This window comes from Phalaenopsis equestris, unplaced genomic scaffold, assembly GCF_001263595.1.
Source record: "Phalaenopsis equestris unplaced genomic scaffold, ASM126359v1 Scaffold000749, whole genome shotgun sequence".
In the NCBI taxonomy this organism is placed as follows: Eukaryota; Viridiplantae; Streptophyta; class Magnoliopsida; order Asparagales; family Orchidaceae; genus Phalaenopsis; species Phalaenopsis equestris.
This window is the reverse complement of record NW_018165189.1, coordinates 381,743-400,819: the sequence shown is the minus strand read 5'-3', so window position 1 is coordinate 400,819 and position 19,077 is coordinate 381,743. Positions and strand designations below refer to the sequence as shown.

Sequence of the window (19,077 nt, the reverse complement as noted above, 5' to 3'; positions counted from 1 at the left end):
GTCTAAACTTCCTTTGGCGCCGTCGGCGCTAGTCTGGTGCCATCAGTACTGAGTAAAAATTTTCTAGCTTTCAGTTGTTCTGCGCCGTCGGCGCTAACCTTAGCGTTGTCGGCGCTAACCTTAGCGTTGTCGGCGCTGAATATTTCCTCAAAAACGTCATTTTGACTCCAAATTTCTTTGTTTTTGCTTTATTTTTGCTTTAAGTCCTAAAAAAACAACAACCTGTAAGAAAAAAATCAAAATACCTTCTATTAAAGTGCAATATCACCAAAAATAAGTATAAAATATGGGCCTAAAAATGCATATATTTTCGGTGTATCAAATATCCTAACAAAGGTTTGGTGGGATTTAAAATTTGATGTAATTTAGATTGAATTGCCATGCCCTTAGTATGTCATTAACAAGTTAAAGCCTATTTAAGCTAGCTTTGAGTGCAACGTTGGTTTAAGGATCTCAAGGAGAATTTTTTATGCTTCTAAGATCACCCATATTCAATTGGAGTTCACTCTTCCAAGTGGATTTAGGGTTTGGTTCGAATTGTGCTTAATGGACTTAAAAAGGGTCATTTGGTCAAATAAGGTTGACAAAATTTTTAAGTGGGATCAGGATAATTAAAACATCTTCTTGGGCTCATAATTTTATTGGACACTAAATGAAGCTTAACTAGATTGATTTGGTAGAAATTTGATTAATTAATACATTAATAGTTCATATGATTAAGTTAGGTTGACCATGTGTTTTTAAAGTTTGGATTGCCTAAAATATGATTCTTGGTGATCCTTGAGCTCGATAGATTTATCAAAAAATAAATTACCGAGGGAAGAAGTGATTTATGTTTTGTGAGTCCCATAGAATCACTAAGGGTTGTCCTGTTCAGATTAACTTAACCAAGTCATATTGGCCCAAGGTAGAGCCAAATTTATCCATTAAAATAAATAATAGAGAAATTTTGCCAATTTCAATTATTATTAGGCATATAATATCATTTTTTCTCTACATCATATTTGAATTTTTTTTTTAAAAATTATCATATTACATTAAAATAATTAAAATCAGCCCAACTCTAAAATGTACATCCCACCTTATCGCGATGCCTACGGGCTCCTGGAAAGCCCGAACCACAGCCCAGCTCTTAGCTATTAGTTTCAGCGTATTCCGCCTATACGGTTTTCCTTGTCACCCCCATAAGCTTCGAATTTGGCTCATCTGCTCTCCGAAACCCCCAATTCTAACCCTGATTCGTTTTGCTTCCCCTAGAGGCGAGATTCCATGGATGAAGAGAACATCGGCCCTTTCCGTCGGACGTCGGCTCGGACGAGGAAAGTCGCTTCCAAGATGGCTGCCGCTCTTGCCAGCACAGATAACAGGACACAGGTTAAGTACGACTAATACATAGAAATTCAAAGATATAATGGTGTTATTGTAATTTTTTTATTTATTGTTTTACTAATAGGCAGCGCTTGCACGTCTGGAGGCTCTTGAAAGTGACAATGCTGGAGTTGAGGCTGTAGAGATCAACGACGACGATGATGCCTCTCTGGATGACGAAGATCAAGGTTTTTAATCATTAATGGTTACTTTCTCTTACATGATTTATGGTACAAATTATAAAACTCTAATAGTAGTTGCGAAATTTGAATATTTGCATTGATTGGTATTTCTCGCTTATAGACTGAAAGGGAAATGGAAGGACAAACATTTATGCGTGTAGTGATTATATGATGCTCGAAAGGAGAATGCGTGTGAAAGGTAGCATCTTCTTCATGCTATCTCCATCAAAACTCAATGAACAAGTTTTTGTTAGGCGTTTGGGTATGGAACTTTAATATTTGTAGGGATCTTATTGTGGATTCTATTTGATAGATTGCACCTTTTACTGATTCACTTCCAAGCAAATGACCATGGTTGATAACAAATAAAGTAGGAGTTTATTATTCCATCATTTTTTTATATGTTTCTCCATCTCAGCTGATCATTTTTATAGAAAATTCTATCGTGGTGCCTCTTTAATGTTGTTATTTCCTTCATCAGTTTAGTCTATGGTCATCTCATGAATTTCATGAAGTTCCTTTTTCCTTATTTGCAACATGAATGATTTTGTTCTTTTGCCATTGGCCTTTGAGCTTTTGGATACTACTTGTTTAACGCCTTGAAATCATTAGTTTAGCTTAATAAATAATATTTGTCTTAACGCCTTTATATGATGTGTTGGAAATATATGATAACTAAAAAAATTTAGATATTTCAAATATGTTTAACTTAAGCAGATCTTTCATCGCCAAGGAATATAATATTTGCATGGAGAAAATTTTTACGAAACAATATTGATAAGCATGGAGGAAAACAAGCTTGAAAAGGTGAAATTAAATCTTTGTGCATAGAACAATGAATGCCTCTTTCATCTGATGGGTTTATCAATACAAGTGCTCCTAAGATCATTTCTAAGGTTTATTTCTTGCATCGAATTTAACACAATAATATAAAAGTTTTTGTAGAATCTACATTCCTTTCCATCTCCATCTAAAATCCAAATTACAAGATTAACAAAAAATTGTTTTTCCAAGAGAGGCTATGTAGCCGACAAAGACTGTTTAAAAAAACATGCATTGCTTTTTCCATTTATAATGTTAATAGCTTGAACAGTTTTTATGAGAAGAGCTTAGGTATAATATAACTAGCTTGAACATTAATAACCAGATTTTAAAGTCCGGAATGGGGAGAAATAGTTGATGTAAGTGGTTTGGATGTTAATCAATTCTGTTATGGGATAAAGACCTGTTCATAAATATTTTAAATTTAATACCTTTTAAAATCTCTTTGTAAATTTCAAAAATAAAAATTGAGCAAGAAAAAAAAAACATTCAAACAATATTGGCTCACTATTATGCATTGTACTACAAGGATTGAGATGCCGTAATCCTACATTTTGTAATGATTTCATTTTCATAAGAACAATGAATGATTTCATAAGAACAATGATAATGATTTCATAAGAACGATGATCGATAGCGAAATAAAATTTTGAACCAAATTCCTTATTGAATCCTTTGTAGATACACATAATTGAAGGAGTGTTGGGATTAATTTTTTCGGTAGCAATTTCATAGCATGCACTTAACCTTGATTCTTACAATAGTTTTTAGGGATTCACTGAAAGTCCATAAGTGGCCTCAAAGTCACTTTCACTTATGGCGAATCTTCAAAGGGTATAAGTGACATCATGAAACTTGCAGGAATTACCACTGGGACTTGTTGAGAGATAAGCTCAACTTAACTGCTAAACCACATAATGCATCACTAAAAGGATGGGATCTGAGTTCACTCTTTACAGATTGTATTCCCTCTTTATTGCACCATTTAATGTTGCTTTTTTCCTTTGAGCATTCTTATCAAAACGCCACGAAGGTAGGGATCCACTATTGGTGGTTTTCATAAACCATTCCATCTTTTTGATGATATAAAGCAACGTGGTCTTTTATAAACCATTTCATCTATCCTTTTTTTTCTGAGCTTCTATCCAAAAGGCAAAGTAGAAAGATGTTGTTTTGAAAGTATGCAAACCTACCATTTTTAAATGCCTTTTCAAAGCATTAATAACCATGCTTGAAAAAATTGAGTTGGTTTTTGAACTTCCCATTCTTTGCAACATACCATCATCCCATTCTTTGCAACATACCGACATGCACATAGCAGAGAAATATCATAATATAGTTATGTCTAACATACCTAACAAAAAAAGGCAAACAACTATATATATGCATAAAATGGTATAAAACATAATCAATAATATGCAATAAAATAATTGTATATTTATTAAATCTCTAGCATATCTATTAATTGTATATTTTTAAATCACAAATTTTCTCAAGTATGTTGCTTATATGATTATTTTATATTTTTAATGCCCACACCAACATATGGTGCATGATTATGACAAATTATTAACTTGAAATATTAAATTTAAATGAGAAAAATGTCAAAATGATCCCTGACTCCTTGTCGAGAGTTATTTTAGTTTTAAATTTTATAAAGTGTGAATTTAGTCCCTAGAATCTCATAAAAGGGGCTAAAATCGTCCCCCATATTGTTAATTCAGTCCATATTAAAAAAAACTTGAGGACTAATTAGACACTTTTATAGACTTTGGGACCCACCCAATGCGAATAGTCAAGGGGCTATTTTTGCACTTTACTCAAATTTAAATATGCTATAATTTGTAAGATAGCTACTATCAACTTTTTTATTTTTAGTTGTGGGTTAAATTTCTGTAATATATTTATGTAGAGTTATCTACTACTGTTTACCTAACCTCTAAAAGTTTGCTACCCGTCACCCTCAACATAATTTATATATGCTATTTGCCACGAACTAATTTCTACAAAATTGATGTTTTGAATTTCTAAGCATTATATAATGGAATAATTGTATGTTGTTTAAAAACATGCCATAAATGCAAGTTAATAGATGGAAGATGGAGAGAGAGGGGAGATGTGAAAGGTGGAAGGGAGGTATTGGTCATTTTGGTTCTATTAAAAAGGGAATCTTGCGACCATTATAGAGAAATCTCTATAATAGAGAAGGGAAGAAAGTAGCAATATCATTGTCAATGTCTTTTTCTCCAATTTTAGCTTTCATCTTCACATTAGATGGTTACATTTCCTATTAGTCATTGACATAGAGACAATAATGTCTATATTCGTACCTTGAACATTATATGAAAGAATCTAAAATATCTATTAAAAAGGGAATCTTTTGACCATTATAGAGAAATCTCTATAATAGAGAAGGGAAGAGTGTAGCAATAGCATTGTCAATGTCTTTTCTCAAATTTTAGCTTTCATTTTCACATTAGATGATTACATATCCTATTAGTCATTGACATAGAGACAATAATATCTATATCTGTACCCTGAACATTATATGAAAGAATCCTTAATTTACCGTCTCTTTGAAACTAAATAGAATTTTTTATTACTATATGATCCATTGTGCACTGAGGCACACATTAATCTCGCAAGTATATATGTTGATTAAATAGTATACGAATTATAAATCTATATAATCAATCTAATGCGGAATGAGTTATTTTTCCAAGAAGTTTAACCACTCTAGTTCACTGATCCTAAGTTCAATCCAAAGTTTTACAAATTTTTTAAGTTTTAAAAGTGTTTAAAATCCTAATTTAAAGTGAAAAAATAAGTGTGAAAGGTTTTTTAATTGGTTTGAGGAATTGTATAATAAAATCTAAATTTCTCAAAGTATTTTTCTATTATAGTTGTGAATCGGTGCCTATTACGTCATACTCTATTTTGAGATATAACAAGCTTTGAAATCCATTTTATAGTTAGGTTCCCCTAACCCTGCAAGATTTCTCAGACACCCACACTTCCCCATAAAGATTGCAAGAATCTGCTGGCAATATGTCTATTCCACCAAACTCTTATGTTTTAACCAATGTCATAGCCATAAGAATTTTAAAGCGAGGGCACAAAATAACATTTTTAAAATTTTTTTTCATGTTTTCATTCGGGCTTAGGACTGGGATTAACTGTTAAACTTTTTTGTAATAATTTAGATCTAAGATTTAATGAATTCATTAAAAACTAGTTTCTCTAGTAAAAATAATTTTTAATGAGTTGGCTCTTAAAATCATAAAAAAGTTATTTGTATCATCTACCATTTGTTGGCAATGTTGCGAGTGTGGGGGTGATGCTATTAAAATGATAAAAAAATTAACAAGGCAAAGACATCAAAAAATAATTGTAAAATTATTAAATATAAATATATCAACATATCAATAAACATCCCAAAAATCAAATGCAAAGTTCTTTTATAAAATTAAGGGGACAGACATATTAAAAATAAAATGTTCAAATCTTCAAATCATCTACTTTATATGAGATCAAATCAGTACATTATAGAATGAAAATTTTAACTGAATAAAAAGATATTGTTTATGCTTTATAAAACATGAATTTTATATTTGAGGAGTTGGTCGAGGCGATGACTTTGATGTCTTTACTCTTCCTTCTCCTGCTTTTTAATATGAAAACTTCGATTTATAGTCCGCTCTGATGTATAAATGAACAAAGAAGGCTTTCAGAAAATTGCTTAACATTAAAAAATATATATATTTGGAAGATATCTCCTTTAAAACTTCTGTTGCCACTTTCTTTATTCAAATAAAAGCACAAAATAATTCAGTTACATTCAAAAAAGAAGAATTAGCCATTGATCAATCTAATTCCATGTTTAATCAGAAAAAGAAGCGGAGAAGCGCAATTTTGTCGCCAGAGGTGAGATTAATCACATTGGCAAAAGAATATTTTAGGATGTTGTACAACACCAACATAATCTCTGGTAGCCGGAGCCCTTGGAAAAATGTATGCAAAAATAATGGAAAATTAAAAAAGTTAATTTCCTTGGCTGGCATTGAGATTAGTATCCTATGAGAACGAAGACATCCTCTACGATTTCCTCCCTTGAAAGCAAGATCACGGAAGGTCGAATAGCAAGAGCTAGAGGGATGCAGATAGAGCGATCTCGGTTGGAGTAGATAATGATAAACTTGGTTTTGGTGGGGGGGGGGGTTGCCCCCTCTGCCCCTTAAATCCACCACTAGTTTTAACCTAGTTGTACATCTATTTTGTTTCGACAGTATTAGAGCACAACTAATTTTAACAATTTAAATGACTAGTTTGAATGTAAATTAAGATTAAAAAGTTAAAACAATAATTTCATCATTCATAAGTTCAAAAATCTTGCTTGAATTTTCCCATATTTTAAAAGGATTCCAGTCCAAGGAAGTTATTGTTTTGACTTTAATTTACATTGAAACTAGTTATTTAAATTGTTAAAATTAGTTGTGATCTAGTATTGTTAGAACAAAATAGAAGTACAAGTAGGTTAAAACTAGTGGTGAATTTAAGCGGGCAACCCACCCCCCCAAAAAAAAAAAAGATTTTTGAACTTATGAATGATGAAGTTATTGTTTTAACTTTAATTTACATTCAAACAAGTCATTTAAATTGTTAAAATTAGTTGTGATCTAGTAATGTCGGAACAAAATAGAAGTACAACTAGATTAAAACTAGTGGTGATTTTTGAACTTATGAATGATGAAGTTATTGTTTTAACTTTAATTTACATTCAAACAAGTCATTTAAATTGTTAAAATTAGTTGTGATCTAGTACTATCGGAACAAAATAGAAGTACAACTTGGTTAAAATTAGTGGTGAATTTATGGTGGCTGAGGAGGAGACCCACCCTCCACACCCCCCCTCACGTCAATTTGCAAGATTTTATTGATTCCACCCCTCCCCCCTTGATAATTTGCAAGATTTTATTGAAATCCTTCATCCGAATCGTCAGCAAACTGCAATATCACCATATGTTAGTGGGGAGCGGCCGAACCGTCAACAAACCGCAATATCACCATATTTTGGTGGGGAGTGGCAGTGCTGAGTTTGAGCGCCACATTTCAGGACTCTGATTCTTCAAATTATGGCTTCGTGCTCGGTGGTGCTACAGCTGTGAGCATTGGGGCACTAGTTTATGACAATGGAGCTCTTGGCCTCTGGTGCCGCAGTGTCTTACTCTTAGGATTTTGTATGAAAGTTTCTATTTTGGGCACTAAGGCTCTCTGGATAGGTGTTGCAGCACTTGCCTTTTCATGCCAGGGCCCTTGCTTTAGGCTTTAGGGCACAAATTTCTTTTTAACTTCATTTCTTCCAAGTGCTACATTTGTTCTTGTATACTGGACCCAAAAAGAACATAAAACCGACACAAAGTATAATAAAAATACTATGCACAATATCATATTTTACATATATCACTATATGACTATGGATATAGGTGAATCTCATGGAGTAGCTTTAACTTATATTTTGCATTTATAATCTATTGCGTGATTGTTCTCTTTTATTTATTTAATTTTTCTCAAAATTTTATCAGTATGATAGTTATTATTATCATAGCAATGGAAGAGAGAAATGTTAAGATAGGCAAATTTCATTGCTATTGGAATATGCAATAGAATGTTAACTTTATAAAATTAAAGTTTTATCAACTATTAAATCAAGCATAGCTTTCTACTATTGTCGAGAATAGTGGAAGTTGATTATGGGAGAACACATGGAGTTATTTTCATTTCCTCGAGTAAGAACATTACTTTTAACATTCTCATTGAATATACAACTATGATGAATGCATTATCTTAAATGCAGAAGAAATTGTCAATTGTCAATTATGTACTTCTTATACACGAGTTTTTAATCTTCGTATGTTTGAAGGACCATCTATTGCTCAACACAATTAATAGTATAATTTGCTTACATGTTAGTTGCTCTTCGCAGACATTAATTTTGTTGATAAAATTCATGCCATAAGTGTGCTTTAACCCTCCATAAATGTTGGAGCGGTGTATTAATAATTATTATCAACTCTTATGTGTTGCTATATTTTCTGGTTGGTTTTATGACTCGATCTTCTCCTTGCGAACACCAATTCGACTGTCTTTCTCTTTTTTTTGCAAGATTCAGTTAATGTTTTAGGGTTTTATTGAAGATGCCTTTGCTGGATTATTTTGGAATGCTTTGAATGCATTGGATCTGTGTTCCAGTGCACTTTCTATTTTTTTTTTTGGTAATATCGCAAGAATGACAGATGAAAAAATCTCTTGAATGCATTGGATTTGTGTTCCACTGCACCTGTTATATTGTTTTGTGAGTATTTCTGTTCGTATGAATTCGGGTATACCCTTATATATGGGCTTCAGTTGGTTGGTGATGGGGTCTTTTGGAAAATTTCTTCTTCCTGTTCCTATGTTAAATTTCATGGTTCAAAATGTTGGAATTGGAAAATTGCAATTTTGGATTGCTTGGGATCTATTTTCTGATTGCAATGCATGTAAATATTTTGAATTCTTGTTATTTGTTGAGAAGAAACAATACTTGTCACTTCATTTCCAATGCAAATACTATTCACTGTTAGCAAAAAATATAATGGAGGATTTACATACATTCCACTCTATAATGGGGCATTTACATACATTCCACTCTTTAGTTAGGGATATATCATGGGGCATTTCTTTGAATGTCGCTCAATTGTATAATGGGGAATTTATTGGCCTTGGAGTCCTATGTATATGGCGTTGTTGTTGAGATGAGTTAAAAAATATATCATGGGGCATTTACATACAAAACCCACAATTCTTTGAATGCTGCTCTTTAGTGCATGAATTCTCTCACTTTCATTTCTGTGTTGATGAATTATTTCTGTTTGGGTTTTAGAACATCGGGTTGGTATATTTTTATGGGGTTTTCCAGCTTCCTTTGATGCTGAGGGTAGAGAGAAAATACAGTGCTTATATTTTAGAGCTATGAGTTGTATTGGTCTTTAGAACTACGGTTTGCATTGGTCTTTTAACATCGTGATTATATTTTTTATAAGAACACTCATTATGGTTATGATGATGACTGTAGATATGCGTATCTCGTTTACTTATCTAAATGATGGAAATGCATATTTGTAGTTGACAATGAAGAAAATTATTGTCACACTTGGCAGTTTTTTCGGGTGGAATTGGATTCCACGACATGTATGAGAAGATGTGTATTGCTTTATTGTCAGACCTGTACTTCAGTTGGACGTCTTTCAATACCAGTCAGTCAGTATATGAAAGATGTCTATTGCTTTATTGTTACACATGTATTTTAGTTGTAGTGTTCTCCCTTGAGAATCATAGCTATGTAATCTTATACAACTGCATAATAAAACATGTTCAATGCCTTACTGTGGATGTAGGTCTTTGACCGAATCATATAATTCCTTTGTCATTATTAATTTTTTTTATGAGCAAATTTGGACACTGTTGTTGGTATAGGTGGTAGAAGAAGTTGCCAAGTTCTTTACTGTTTCTTTTCTAAGCCATGTACAAAGTTCGATGCCTTTCATCTCTTGTTGGTTCATTTAAAAAATTTTCTTATGCATGTTGATTTACAATTTGAATTTCTTTATGCATATTTAGTTCTTCATATAGTTTCATCATGGCTAAGACAAATGAAGGTGGTCCGTCAGCGATGTGGGATAAAGTAGTTACAAATATTTTCTACAACTTCTGTATCACCGAGATTGAGATCGAGATGAATGGTTTAAAAAACTGACTGGAAGGGGTTACGACAGACTGAAGTTTAAAATAAATGAGATCAATTGAAGGAGTGGAAAATTTGGAATGAGCTGAAACGTAGATCCACAGAGTTAGGCCGGGATCCCATCAAACTGACAATTGATGCTCCAGATGAATGGTGAGCTGAGAAATTAGAGGTAAAATTGTCATTACCTTTTTGTTTATTACAAATATTTTCAATTTAAACAATTATCCCCCTAAACCCCCTCCTCAATGTAATGTTATAGGCAATGCCGACAACGAAAGAATACAAGCAGAGAGAATTTGAGCCGGATCTTGAAGATAAACATGACATAATGTTCAAGGGGGTTGTGGCGACGGGAAAACATGCATTCAGCCCTAGTGAGAGGGTTTGCAGGACCTAGTGAGACGGGGTTTACAGGAATACCCGATGATTTTCCACCAGAGCCGGTGGAAGTTGAAGAAGAAATACACAGTGTTAACCAGAGGGAGATGGGGGAGTCAAGCTCACAGATGAAGAGGCCCAGACTAGGAAGAAGGAAGAAAGAAAATGACACTTTTGTGAAAACTTCATTTGATCGACTCATAAATGCTTTTGGAGCTCCACTGCCTGCTCCAGTTCCGAACAGCACTATCTTCGATTTTCTTCGAACTTTGTCTACTATTCCTGAAGTAGTAGCGGATAAACACTTTCATGCAATATGTATGAAAAAACTAGAGGATCCAACACGTAGCCAAATATTCATGACGATGGAACCAGAGTGCGAGTCGAATATTTACGTATTTTTGTGGATGATTGAGTTTTTATATGTTTTCTTTTGTTGTATTATGTACTCTTTAAAGTTATATTCTCAGCTGTTATTTGGAGTTATGTTTTTTTTTAAATGTACTTCTACTTGATTCCTGAATGCCTATTAGTAGAACTCTATACATTTTTATTGTAACTGGCTGAGTGTTATCATTGTTTATTTCTCGCTTGCTCTATTGATTAATAATTGATGAACTAACCGATATCTTTCTTCCTTTAGGATGAATCCACAACCTGAACATCGTAAGAGAATGACATGGGCTGCAGCTATTGCCATATTATTGTTGGAGTATTACCGATTAAGCACTGTTCGTATCCCCCGAATGACCTCCAACTTTGTTGGGATTAAATGGGTAGGTGACATGCTTTCTAGACATCCAATTAGCTAGACATCCAATTAGGTTTTTAGGTTTAGTAACATATTTCAAATGACTGTACCGATATTTATGGATCTCTTGCACGAGTTATCCCTGAATCACGGACTCCAAGGTTCTTCGAGAACGACATGAAGAGATGTATTGGCTATAACGCTAATCAATTAGGGGCGCTATGAAGAGATTTCAACATTCATTGGAGACAATAAACCTTTATTTCTCCAAAGGCATAAAAACACTTGTTAGCTTAGCCGTAAAATCATCAGGCCAGATGATCCATCATTTGCTAATACTCTAGGACAAATCGTAACCGATCTCCGTTACATGTCTTACTTCAAGGTAACTATTATTTTTTTACGTATATACCAAAATATAAATATTTACTAACCCTATAAAACAGAACTGCATAGGTGCAATTGACAGTACTCATATTGATGCCCGACTACCCAGCCAGGACAAGGTGACTTACATTGGTCAAAGTGGTTCAACTACTCAAAATGTCATGACGATATGCGAATTCAAAATGCGTTTCACATATGCTATTGCGGGCTGGGAAGGGAGTGCACATGACAGTCAGATTTTTTCCTATGCTACTAGGAATAGATCGCAGGGTTTTCCTCATCAGCCTTCAGGTATGTTTTGATTTACAAAATTCCTAGTTCTAGGTATTTATTACAAATAACAATGTCTTCTATAACAAGAAAATATTATTTGGTTGATGCTGGATGACCTATGCAGAGAAGCTATCTGAAGCCATATCTAGACACTAGGTACCATATTCCTGATTTTGAGTGAGCAAGTGACACTATTCGTGATAGGAAAGAAATGTTTAACAAACGTCGTTCCTCTTTACGTTGGGTAATTGAAAGAACGTTTGGGGTTTGGAAGAATAAATAAGTCATCCTACGTGATATGCCGTCATATCCATTTCAAAAGCAAGTGCATATTGTGGAGACAACAATGACACTTCATAACTTCATCCGACGACATCCTTCAGGTTCAGATACGGAGTTCAATATGGCTGATAACGATGAGCTGAATGTCTATGAAGAACCATAAAAAATTATGATCGGGCCTTCAGTACCTGAGCATGAGAATGACTTTAATGAATTTGAAGTTCATAACGCGGATGGTGTGGCTGAGATGACTGCTCTGAGGGAGTCTATAACAGTTGTTATATATGACAACTAATTCAACAAGTCTTTCTTTCCTTCGTACATTATAGATTCATTTTGATGTGTATTTTTTTTGGGATAAGATCTAACATTCATTTTTTTTGTTTTTGTTTTCGCAGTTATACGAACATGACTTCTAGAATTTCAGTGATAGACAGAGTTGTTTTGTGTTACTGTGGACTATCGGCTTCATTACACACGTCGCGTCAGCCTCATAGCAGTGGGAGACCGTTCTTCGGTTGTCGCAAGGGTGTTTTAGCTCGTTGCGATTTCTTCCGATGGGCCGACAGTCCCACATGTTATACTGCTAGCAGTGATGGGAATCTGATGTTTTCCCAGGTTGATAGTGCAGCTAAAAACAGACGTAGTCAGAGTTTGAAATTAAATATTTTAATATTTCTCATTGTACTTATACTCGTCTTTATCCTTTTTTTATTTTTTTTGATATTCACGATAGTGTGAGAATTGTTTATCATCTTTTCGAACTGATCTGTGACGATTTTATGTTTCTGCACTATATGCTTCTTTACTATCAATAAACTATTCTGAATAAGCTGTCCCAAACAGTTTTACCAGACAGGGGTATGAAGGTAATTTATACAACCATGACTACCAATAAGCTATTCTGAATAAGCCGCCACAAACAGTAAACCAGCTTATTCTGATAATCTGTAGATTATCAGATTATCAGAATAATCTGCTTATAAATAATCAATAGCTGCCCCAAAGAGATCCTTATTCTCAATATTGATCATCTTATGGAATTATGAATATTAGATTTGGTTGTATTTTTCTATTCTTATCATAGTTAACAAATAACAGATTAATCTACAGGTAATAATGGTAAGCTATTTTTTATTTGATAAGCCCTCGATCTTGGGGGCATTGGTGGCATGGTACTCCAAATCATGAACAAATTCACATGGAGGCTTAGTAAGATTAAACATATTTTTGTCCTAAGAGAAAACCAAATTTCTAGTGGATAAATTATAACGAAATGATGCAATACCGCGTTGAATATTTATATTTGAAAGGTGATTAAATGAGCCCTAATTATTTTTCAGATAATTGTGATTGATGCATGTCAATCAGGAAGGACAGAAGCCAGACAGTTAAATTAGGAGTTTTCTATAATTAGAAGCTTTCTTCTTTCCAATATCTTTATTCTGATTTATTTCCCTTTTAGTTAAATATTTAGATTAGGAATATGTGTTACTAAGTTACCAAAAATAGATTATGCACTTTATTTTGTACCTAAAATAGATTGTAAGAATATTATTTAATGGAATGAAAGCAAAGGGGAAAGAGAATTGAACATATTCAAAATTTAGTCTATTTTTCTCAAAACTTTGATATGGTATCAGAGCCAAATTGCCCTAATCACCGATAATCATTTGGAGGACTATCAAAGACTCCCTTCCCGTTGGCCTTCTTGAGGGACGAGAAGGGAGGAAGGAAGATAGCATACCACATGCTAGATCTCACCCTGATCTCCGCAAAAGACCTGAAAATGTCAACCTCTTCACCCAAGTGAGTCCGCTTCGGCCTCTCAGGCTTCGACACTCTCAGGCTTTAGCCTTTTGGGCTTCGACACTCTTAGACTTCAGCCTCTCGTGCTTCGGCACTCTCAGGCTTCAACACTCTCAGGCTTCGGCCTCTCGGGCTTTAGCACTTTGGGGCTTCGACACTTTTGAGCTTCGACACTCTTGGGCTTCGACACTCTTGAGCTTCGACATTTCAGGCTTCGGCACTCTGAGGCTTCGACACTCTCAAGCTTCTACATTTTTAGGCTTCGACAAAACTTTTTTCTTCGACACTCTTGGGCTTCGACACTCTGAGGTTTCGACACTCTGAGGCTTGGGGATTTTATTTTTTGTCCCGATTGTCCCGATAGTGTTATCAGTTTCTTGTTGGCAAATTGATGCTTCCTGATCAGCCAGCATCAATTTGAGAGGGGATGTCAATTAAGAAGGACGGAAATCGGACAGCTAAATTAGGAGTTTTTATTAGTTAGAAATTTTCTTATTTCCAATATCTTTATTTTGATTTATTTCTTTTTAGCTGAATATTTAGATTAGGAATATGCATTATTAAGTTACCAAAAATAGATTATGCACTTTATTTTGTATCTAAATAGATTGTAAGAGTATTATTTGATGGAATGAATACTAAGGGGAAAGGGAATTGAGCCTATTCAGAATTCAGTCTATTTTTCTCAAAACTTTGACAATGCAGTCTACACCCCCATAGGATACGATAGTGGAAGTTCCAACACATTTTGAGTACAAAGAAGGATATTTCAACCAGAAGATTGGGCCATAGGAGTGACAAGGGCATAAAAATTATTCGTACCCTAAAGTTAAATTCTCATATTTGAGATCTATTTTATCTAAATCTCGTTAAGATTGCATTCTAGGACAGCAACGAAAGATTGAATGTATTTAGTCGTAAACCTAGAGCTAAGAGGTTTGGATTAGTTCAAACAAATGAGTATGAGCCATCTTTCATCACATGCCTCGGGCCCAATTTACTATGTCTCCTTTATAAACATATGCGTCAAAAAGACGAGTTATTTATTTTAGACAAGTGAAGTGTTGCTTCCATTGTAAGATGGAAAAGCTTAGTTAAAAATAAGATTGGTATAAATTTTTTAAGAAAAAGTATGATTCTACATAATTAGAGAGTATGTGACATTGATCTAAAAAATAACTACTAGTGATGGAATTCATATGGAGACAATAATTTTAGAAACTGTCCAATATAATCAAATTGCTAAAAGAATGAGCATTAGTTTGAATGAGAAAGGTAGGCATTCGAGATTTCATGAGGATTATTAAAAATATTTTGGGCAGATGTGATAAGCACAACATCGTATCTTATCAGTTCAAGTACCTACAATAGCTGTTGCTTTTGAGCTTTATGGAAAAGCTTAGAAAAAAGAGGAGCTATGCCTATCATATTTGAAATATCTCTGCTGTCTTTCATAGCGTACTTTAGTTATAATAGAAGAGATGAGCTTGATTGTCTTCTTATTGCTAGAGATATGGGCTACCTCGTTTCTCTTTCTGTTGTCTCTGTGTTAGCATTCCTACGAAAGAGGAGCTAAAAATTTTCAATTTCTATATGATAGGAGGGGAAGAAATAAATTACAAAAAAAAAAACCTTCCCTGTACTCTCTAAAATATACTAATCTACAAGTTAGTTAATTTTAATTGGGCCCTGAACTTTTTCCTTTTCTATGTATTTTATTTTTAGTTGTGTTTAACGCTTTACTGTTGTTTCTTGCTGTCCTTTTTTTTTTTCTCTTTATTATTTTCATTAATGATAATACATTTTATTTTACGAAGGATATCCATAACTTCAACTCAGTTTTAAACGTAATGCCTCCAAAAAATTCTTGTTCTGTTCTACATTTAACTCTATATATATACTCTTCCAACCAAACAGCTATTCCAATTTATTCGTACCAATGTCAAAAAAAAATAAAAATAATAAAAATAAAAATAATAAAAATAAATAAAAAAAAAAACAGTGTGCCTTGTATGAGAGGAGTTTTGCCTTGTTACGCAGGCCGGTTAGCGTTTAAGTGGCAGGGATGCTTTGCTCCAATTATTTAATGATGTGGTCCACACTCCATCTTTTCCTATGCCCTCCAAAATTTCTCCCCAACAATTAGAAACCTCAGCAAATCACAGAAGCTTAGCTAAACACTGGCTGGATCTTATCAGCCTAAATTGTTATTTTCTCAAAAAATCTATAAATAATATCCTAATATTCTCATTTTGAAAACTCTGCCGTTTTCTATACAAAGTGACTACAAAATCTAAATTTTGCAAGACAAGCCCTTGCTAATTACTCAACATGAGCAGCATGTACTCGACTAACTAGAAAGGAAGTTCATATTACTGAAAAATCATTGCTGCATTCCAAATTTAATTTGAATTACATGTTATCCTGCCAACTATAACAAAGAATGCACCTAATGTTTTGCTGGTATGATTGTAGTAATTTATGTACAGAAGAAACAGAAGGGTACCAAGAGGAAAACCAGACAGGCAAAAGCACTGGAGAACGCAAGGAGGGCTCCTAGGACATTTTTGGAGATAATACATGAGGTGAGAAAATTTTCACAGGTTAGTCTGTATATACAAACAGCAAGCCTAATGCTTCCTAATGCTTATTCGGATTTGGCTTGCCTGAAAATGTGTTTGTTTGAAATCGACTTGTTTTCAAGATGGTTTGTGAATGACATGTTTGTTTTCAATTTGATTCAATTTCGTTTGTTCTTTTGCGATCGTGCCGTGCTCTTATTTAGCTTTAATGATTTAAAAACAATCAATTATAGAATTTTTTAAATGCAACATAAAAATTAATACATTTGATGCAACATAAAAATTACAGACATTTGCATGCATACCACTTAATTCTTATATATTTACATATCTAACACCAGATCTTTAAATTTTACATTTATGCCAACTAAACCTTTCAAATAACAAAAAATACCAGATTTTAACTTTGAAAAAGTGAAATACACCTGTTCATGCATAGTGAAGGTGCTATGTAAGTAAAAATTGAAGTTATACATAAGAATTCAGTGGTATATATATAAATTTTATTTAATGAATTAGAGCTAAAGCCAAACTATGACAGATCGATCAAAGTTCTGTTTGTGTTCGGCTTCTTTGTAAGTTGAGCTCAAAAAATTATTTATGTGCAGCTCGCTTGCTTAACGAATCACCCGTGTTTTAAAACGTGTTTTCCTTGTAGCCATAACTGACGCTTCTTTTGTTTTTCTCCTCTAAAAGGCGAATCTGGAGTCCTTACCCCCACGTGTTCCGACTTACTGGAGAGCTGCAGTGGGTCCTCCGACCTCCAGCAGTCGTCGTTATTTCTGCTCGGTTTGTGGATTTATAGGAAACTACACTTGCGTGAGGTGTGGAGTCAGATTTTGTTCTTCCCGTTGTCAGGTTATACACAATGATACGCGATGTTTGAAATTTGTTGCTTGACAACTGCTAGAATACTTTTCAGCTTTCTTCTCTAATATTTTTTAATTCACTTGGATTGATTCTAGTCATTTATGATGAATTCGTTGTGGCCTTATCAGTTTTTTCTTTTTTAGAAGGCTAGATTTACATTGGATATAAACCAATAGAGCAACTGCGTTCTAATTGTTCTTGCCGAAGAATTCAATATTTGTTCAAGTGGGTTCTCTTATTTTTAGTGACCATCGAGTTTATGATTGCTTTATTATTGCTAGACTATATTATTATTTTGGATAGGAAGTAATAAGCTGAGATATGTTGTGTAGATATGAGGTATTATATATTAAATATATATTATAATGGGTGGTTTTCGAGCTAATATTAGAAATTCGATATGTAGTGGGTGTTTAATAGATCCCTTACGGGTGTTTGAATTACATGAATACCCTCTTTAGGGAGAATCTGTGTATATATATAAATAAATTAGTGTTATGTGTGTACACGTGTACGTGTGTCTCCTCTTTCTTGGAGAGATCATTATGTCTGTCGTTTAGTCCCGACCTCCGCTGTATCACGGCCATCCCTTGGCATCCGGATTCGTCTGTTTACGATAGCAAACAATATGGGCTGTTGAGTGGGCAGCAGGGGATGCGGTGGTAGTGGGCTGTTGGCTAACCGGTGGGATGCAGTGGTAGTTCTAGCGAATTCGAAATATAACAATGTTGAATTGCATGATGAATTCTAAATGCACTAATATTTTAGAGCACATTCTGCTTTTATTCCAAATAAATACCAAAAATTTTCATTTCATTTAAAATAAATCACTAATTAGGAAAACCAACAACTCCTAAATATTTTTTTATCTCCGAGGCCGGGCAATTTAAGCTGAAGTAAAGGTTAACAATTTAATGTCTACATATATAAGTTTTAAATCATTTGTAATGGAATTAGACCATAATTATCTTGTGCCTGTGAATATTTTTGCCTTATTCTACTTTGCCATTATAACACACTAACATTTAGTTGTTATTTGTTATAGCAAAGATGGATTATTTACTGAGTACTTCAAATAAGCCAAACACCCTATCTAACAATGAATATTGTTGTCACTCTTCTAAAACAATAATCTTAATGGAGAAAAAAAGTAAGTGTTCTGATTAAAATCAAGGGCATTTACATACTTACCACTTAATTCTTATTGTTGAATTTTGTTTGTCCACGAATCACATCCAAGAAATAGTGTAGGACGGGAGAGAGAGTAAGATCACACACTAGAGTGATCCCCTATTTATGGAGAAGGGGGGTACACTATATGAATTTTATTTATGACATTATTTTAGTTGGGGGCTGCACAAGTTATTCTTGGTACTTTATGTATGTGAGCCCAGAACTTGGTTGTCCTCTGGCTTGGCTGATTGGACTACCAGAGACTTGGTAAGTACTGTCAGTTGGCTAGACTTGGTAGATGTTGCTAGTTGACTAGGCTAATAAGGTTATGATAGACTTGATAAGTCAGCTAGGTTTGATAGACGTTGTTGGTTGATTGATCTCTTAAGGACAAGGGGTTGACAAGATTGAACCGGT

The 19,077-nt window shown here is 33.9% G+C and overlaps 1 protein-coding gene across 1 annotated transcript; it reads left to right on the top strand.

The window, feature by feature from the left end:
• The first annotated feature begins 1,142 nt into the window (after positions 1 to 1,142).
• LOC110030667 (SWR1 complex subunit 6) lies at positions 1,143 to 17,611 on the top strand. Its single transcript, XM_020733492.1, has 4 exons — positions 1,143 to 1,374; positions 1,454 to 1,556; positions 16,511 to 16,620; positions 17,314 to 17,611. The coding sequence occupies exons 1-4, from the start codon at positions 1,270 to 1,272 to the stop codon at positions 17,515 to 17,517; spliced, it is 522 nt and encodes a 173-aa protein (XP_020589151.1). The 5' UTR covers positions 1,143 to 1,269; the 3' UTR covers positions 17,518 to 17,611.
• Positions 17,612 to 19,077: the final 1,466 nt, after the last annotated feature.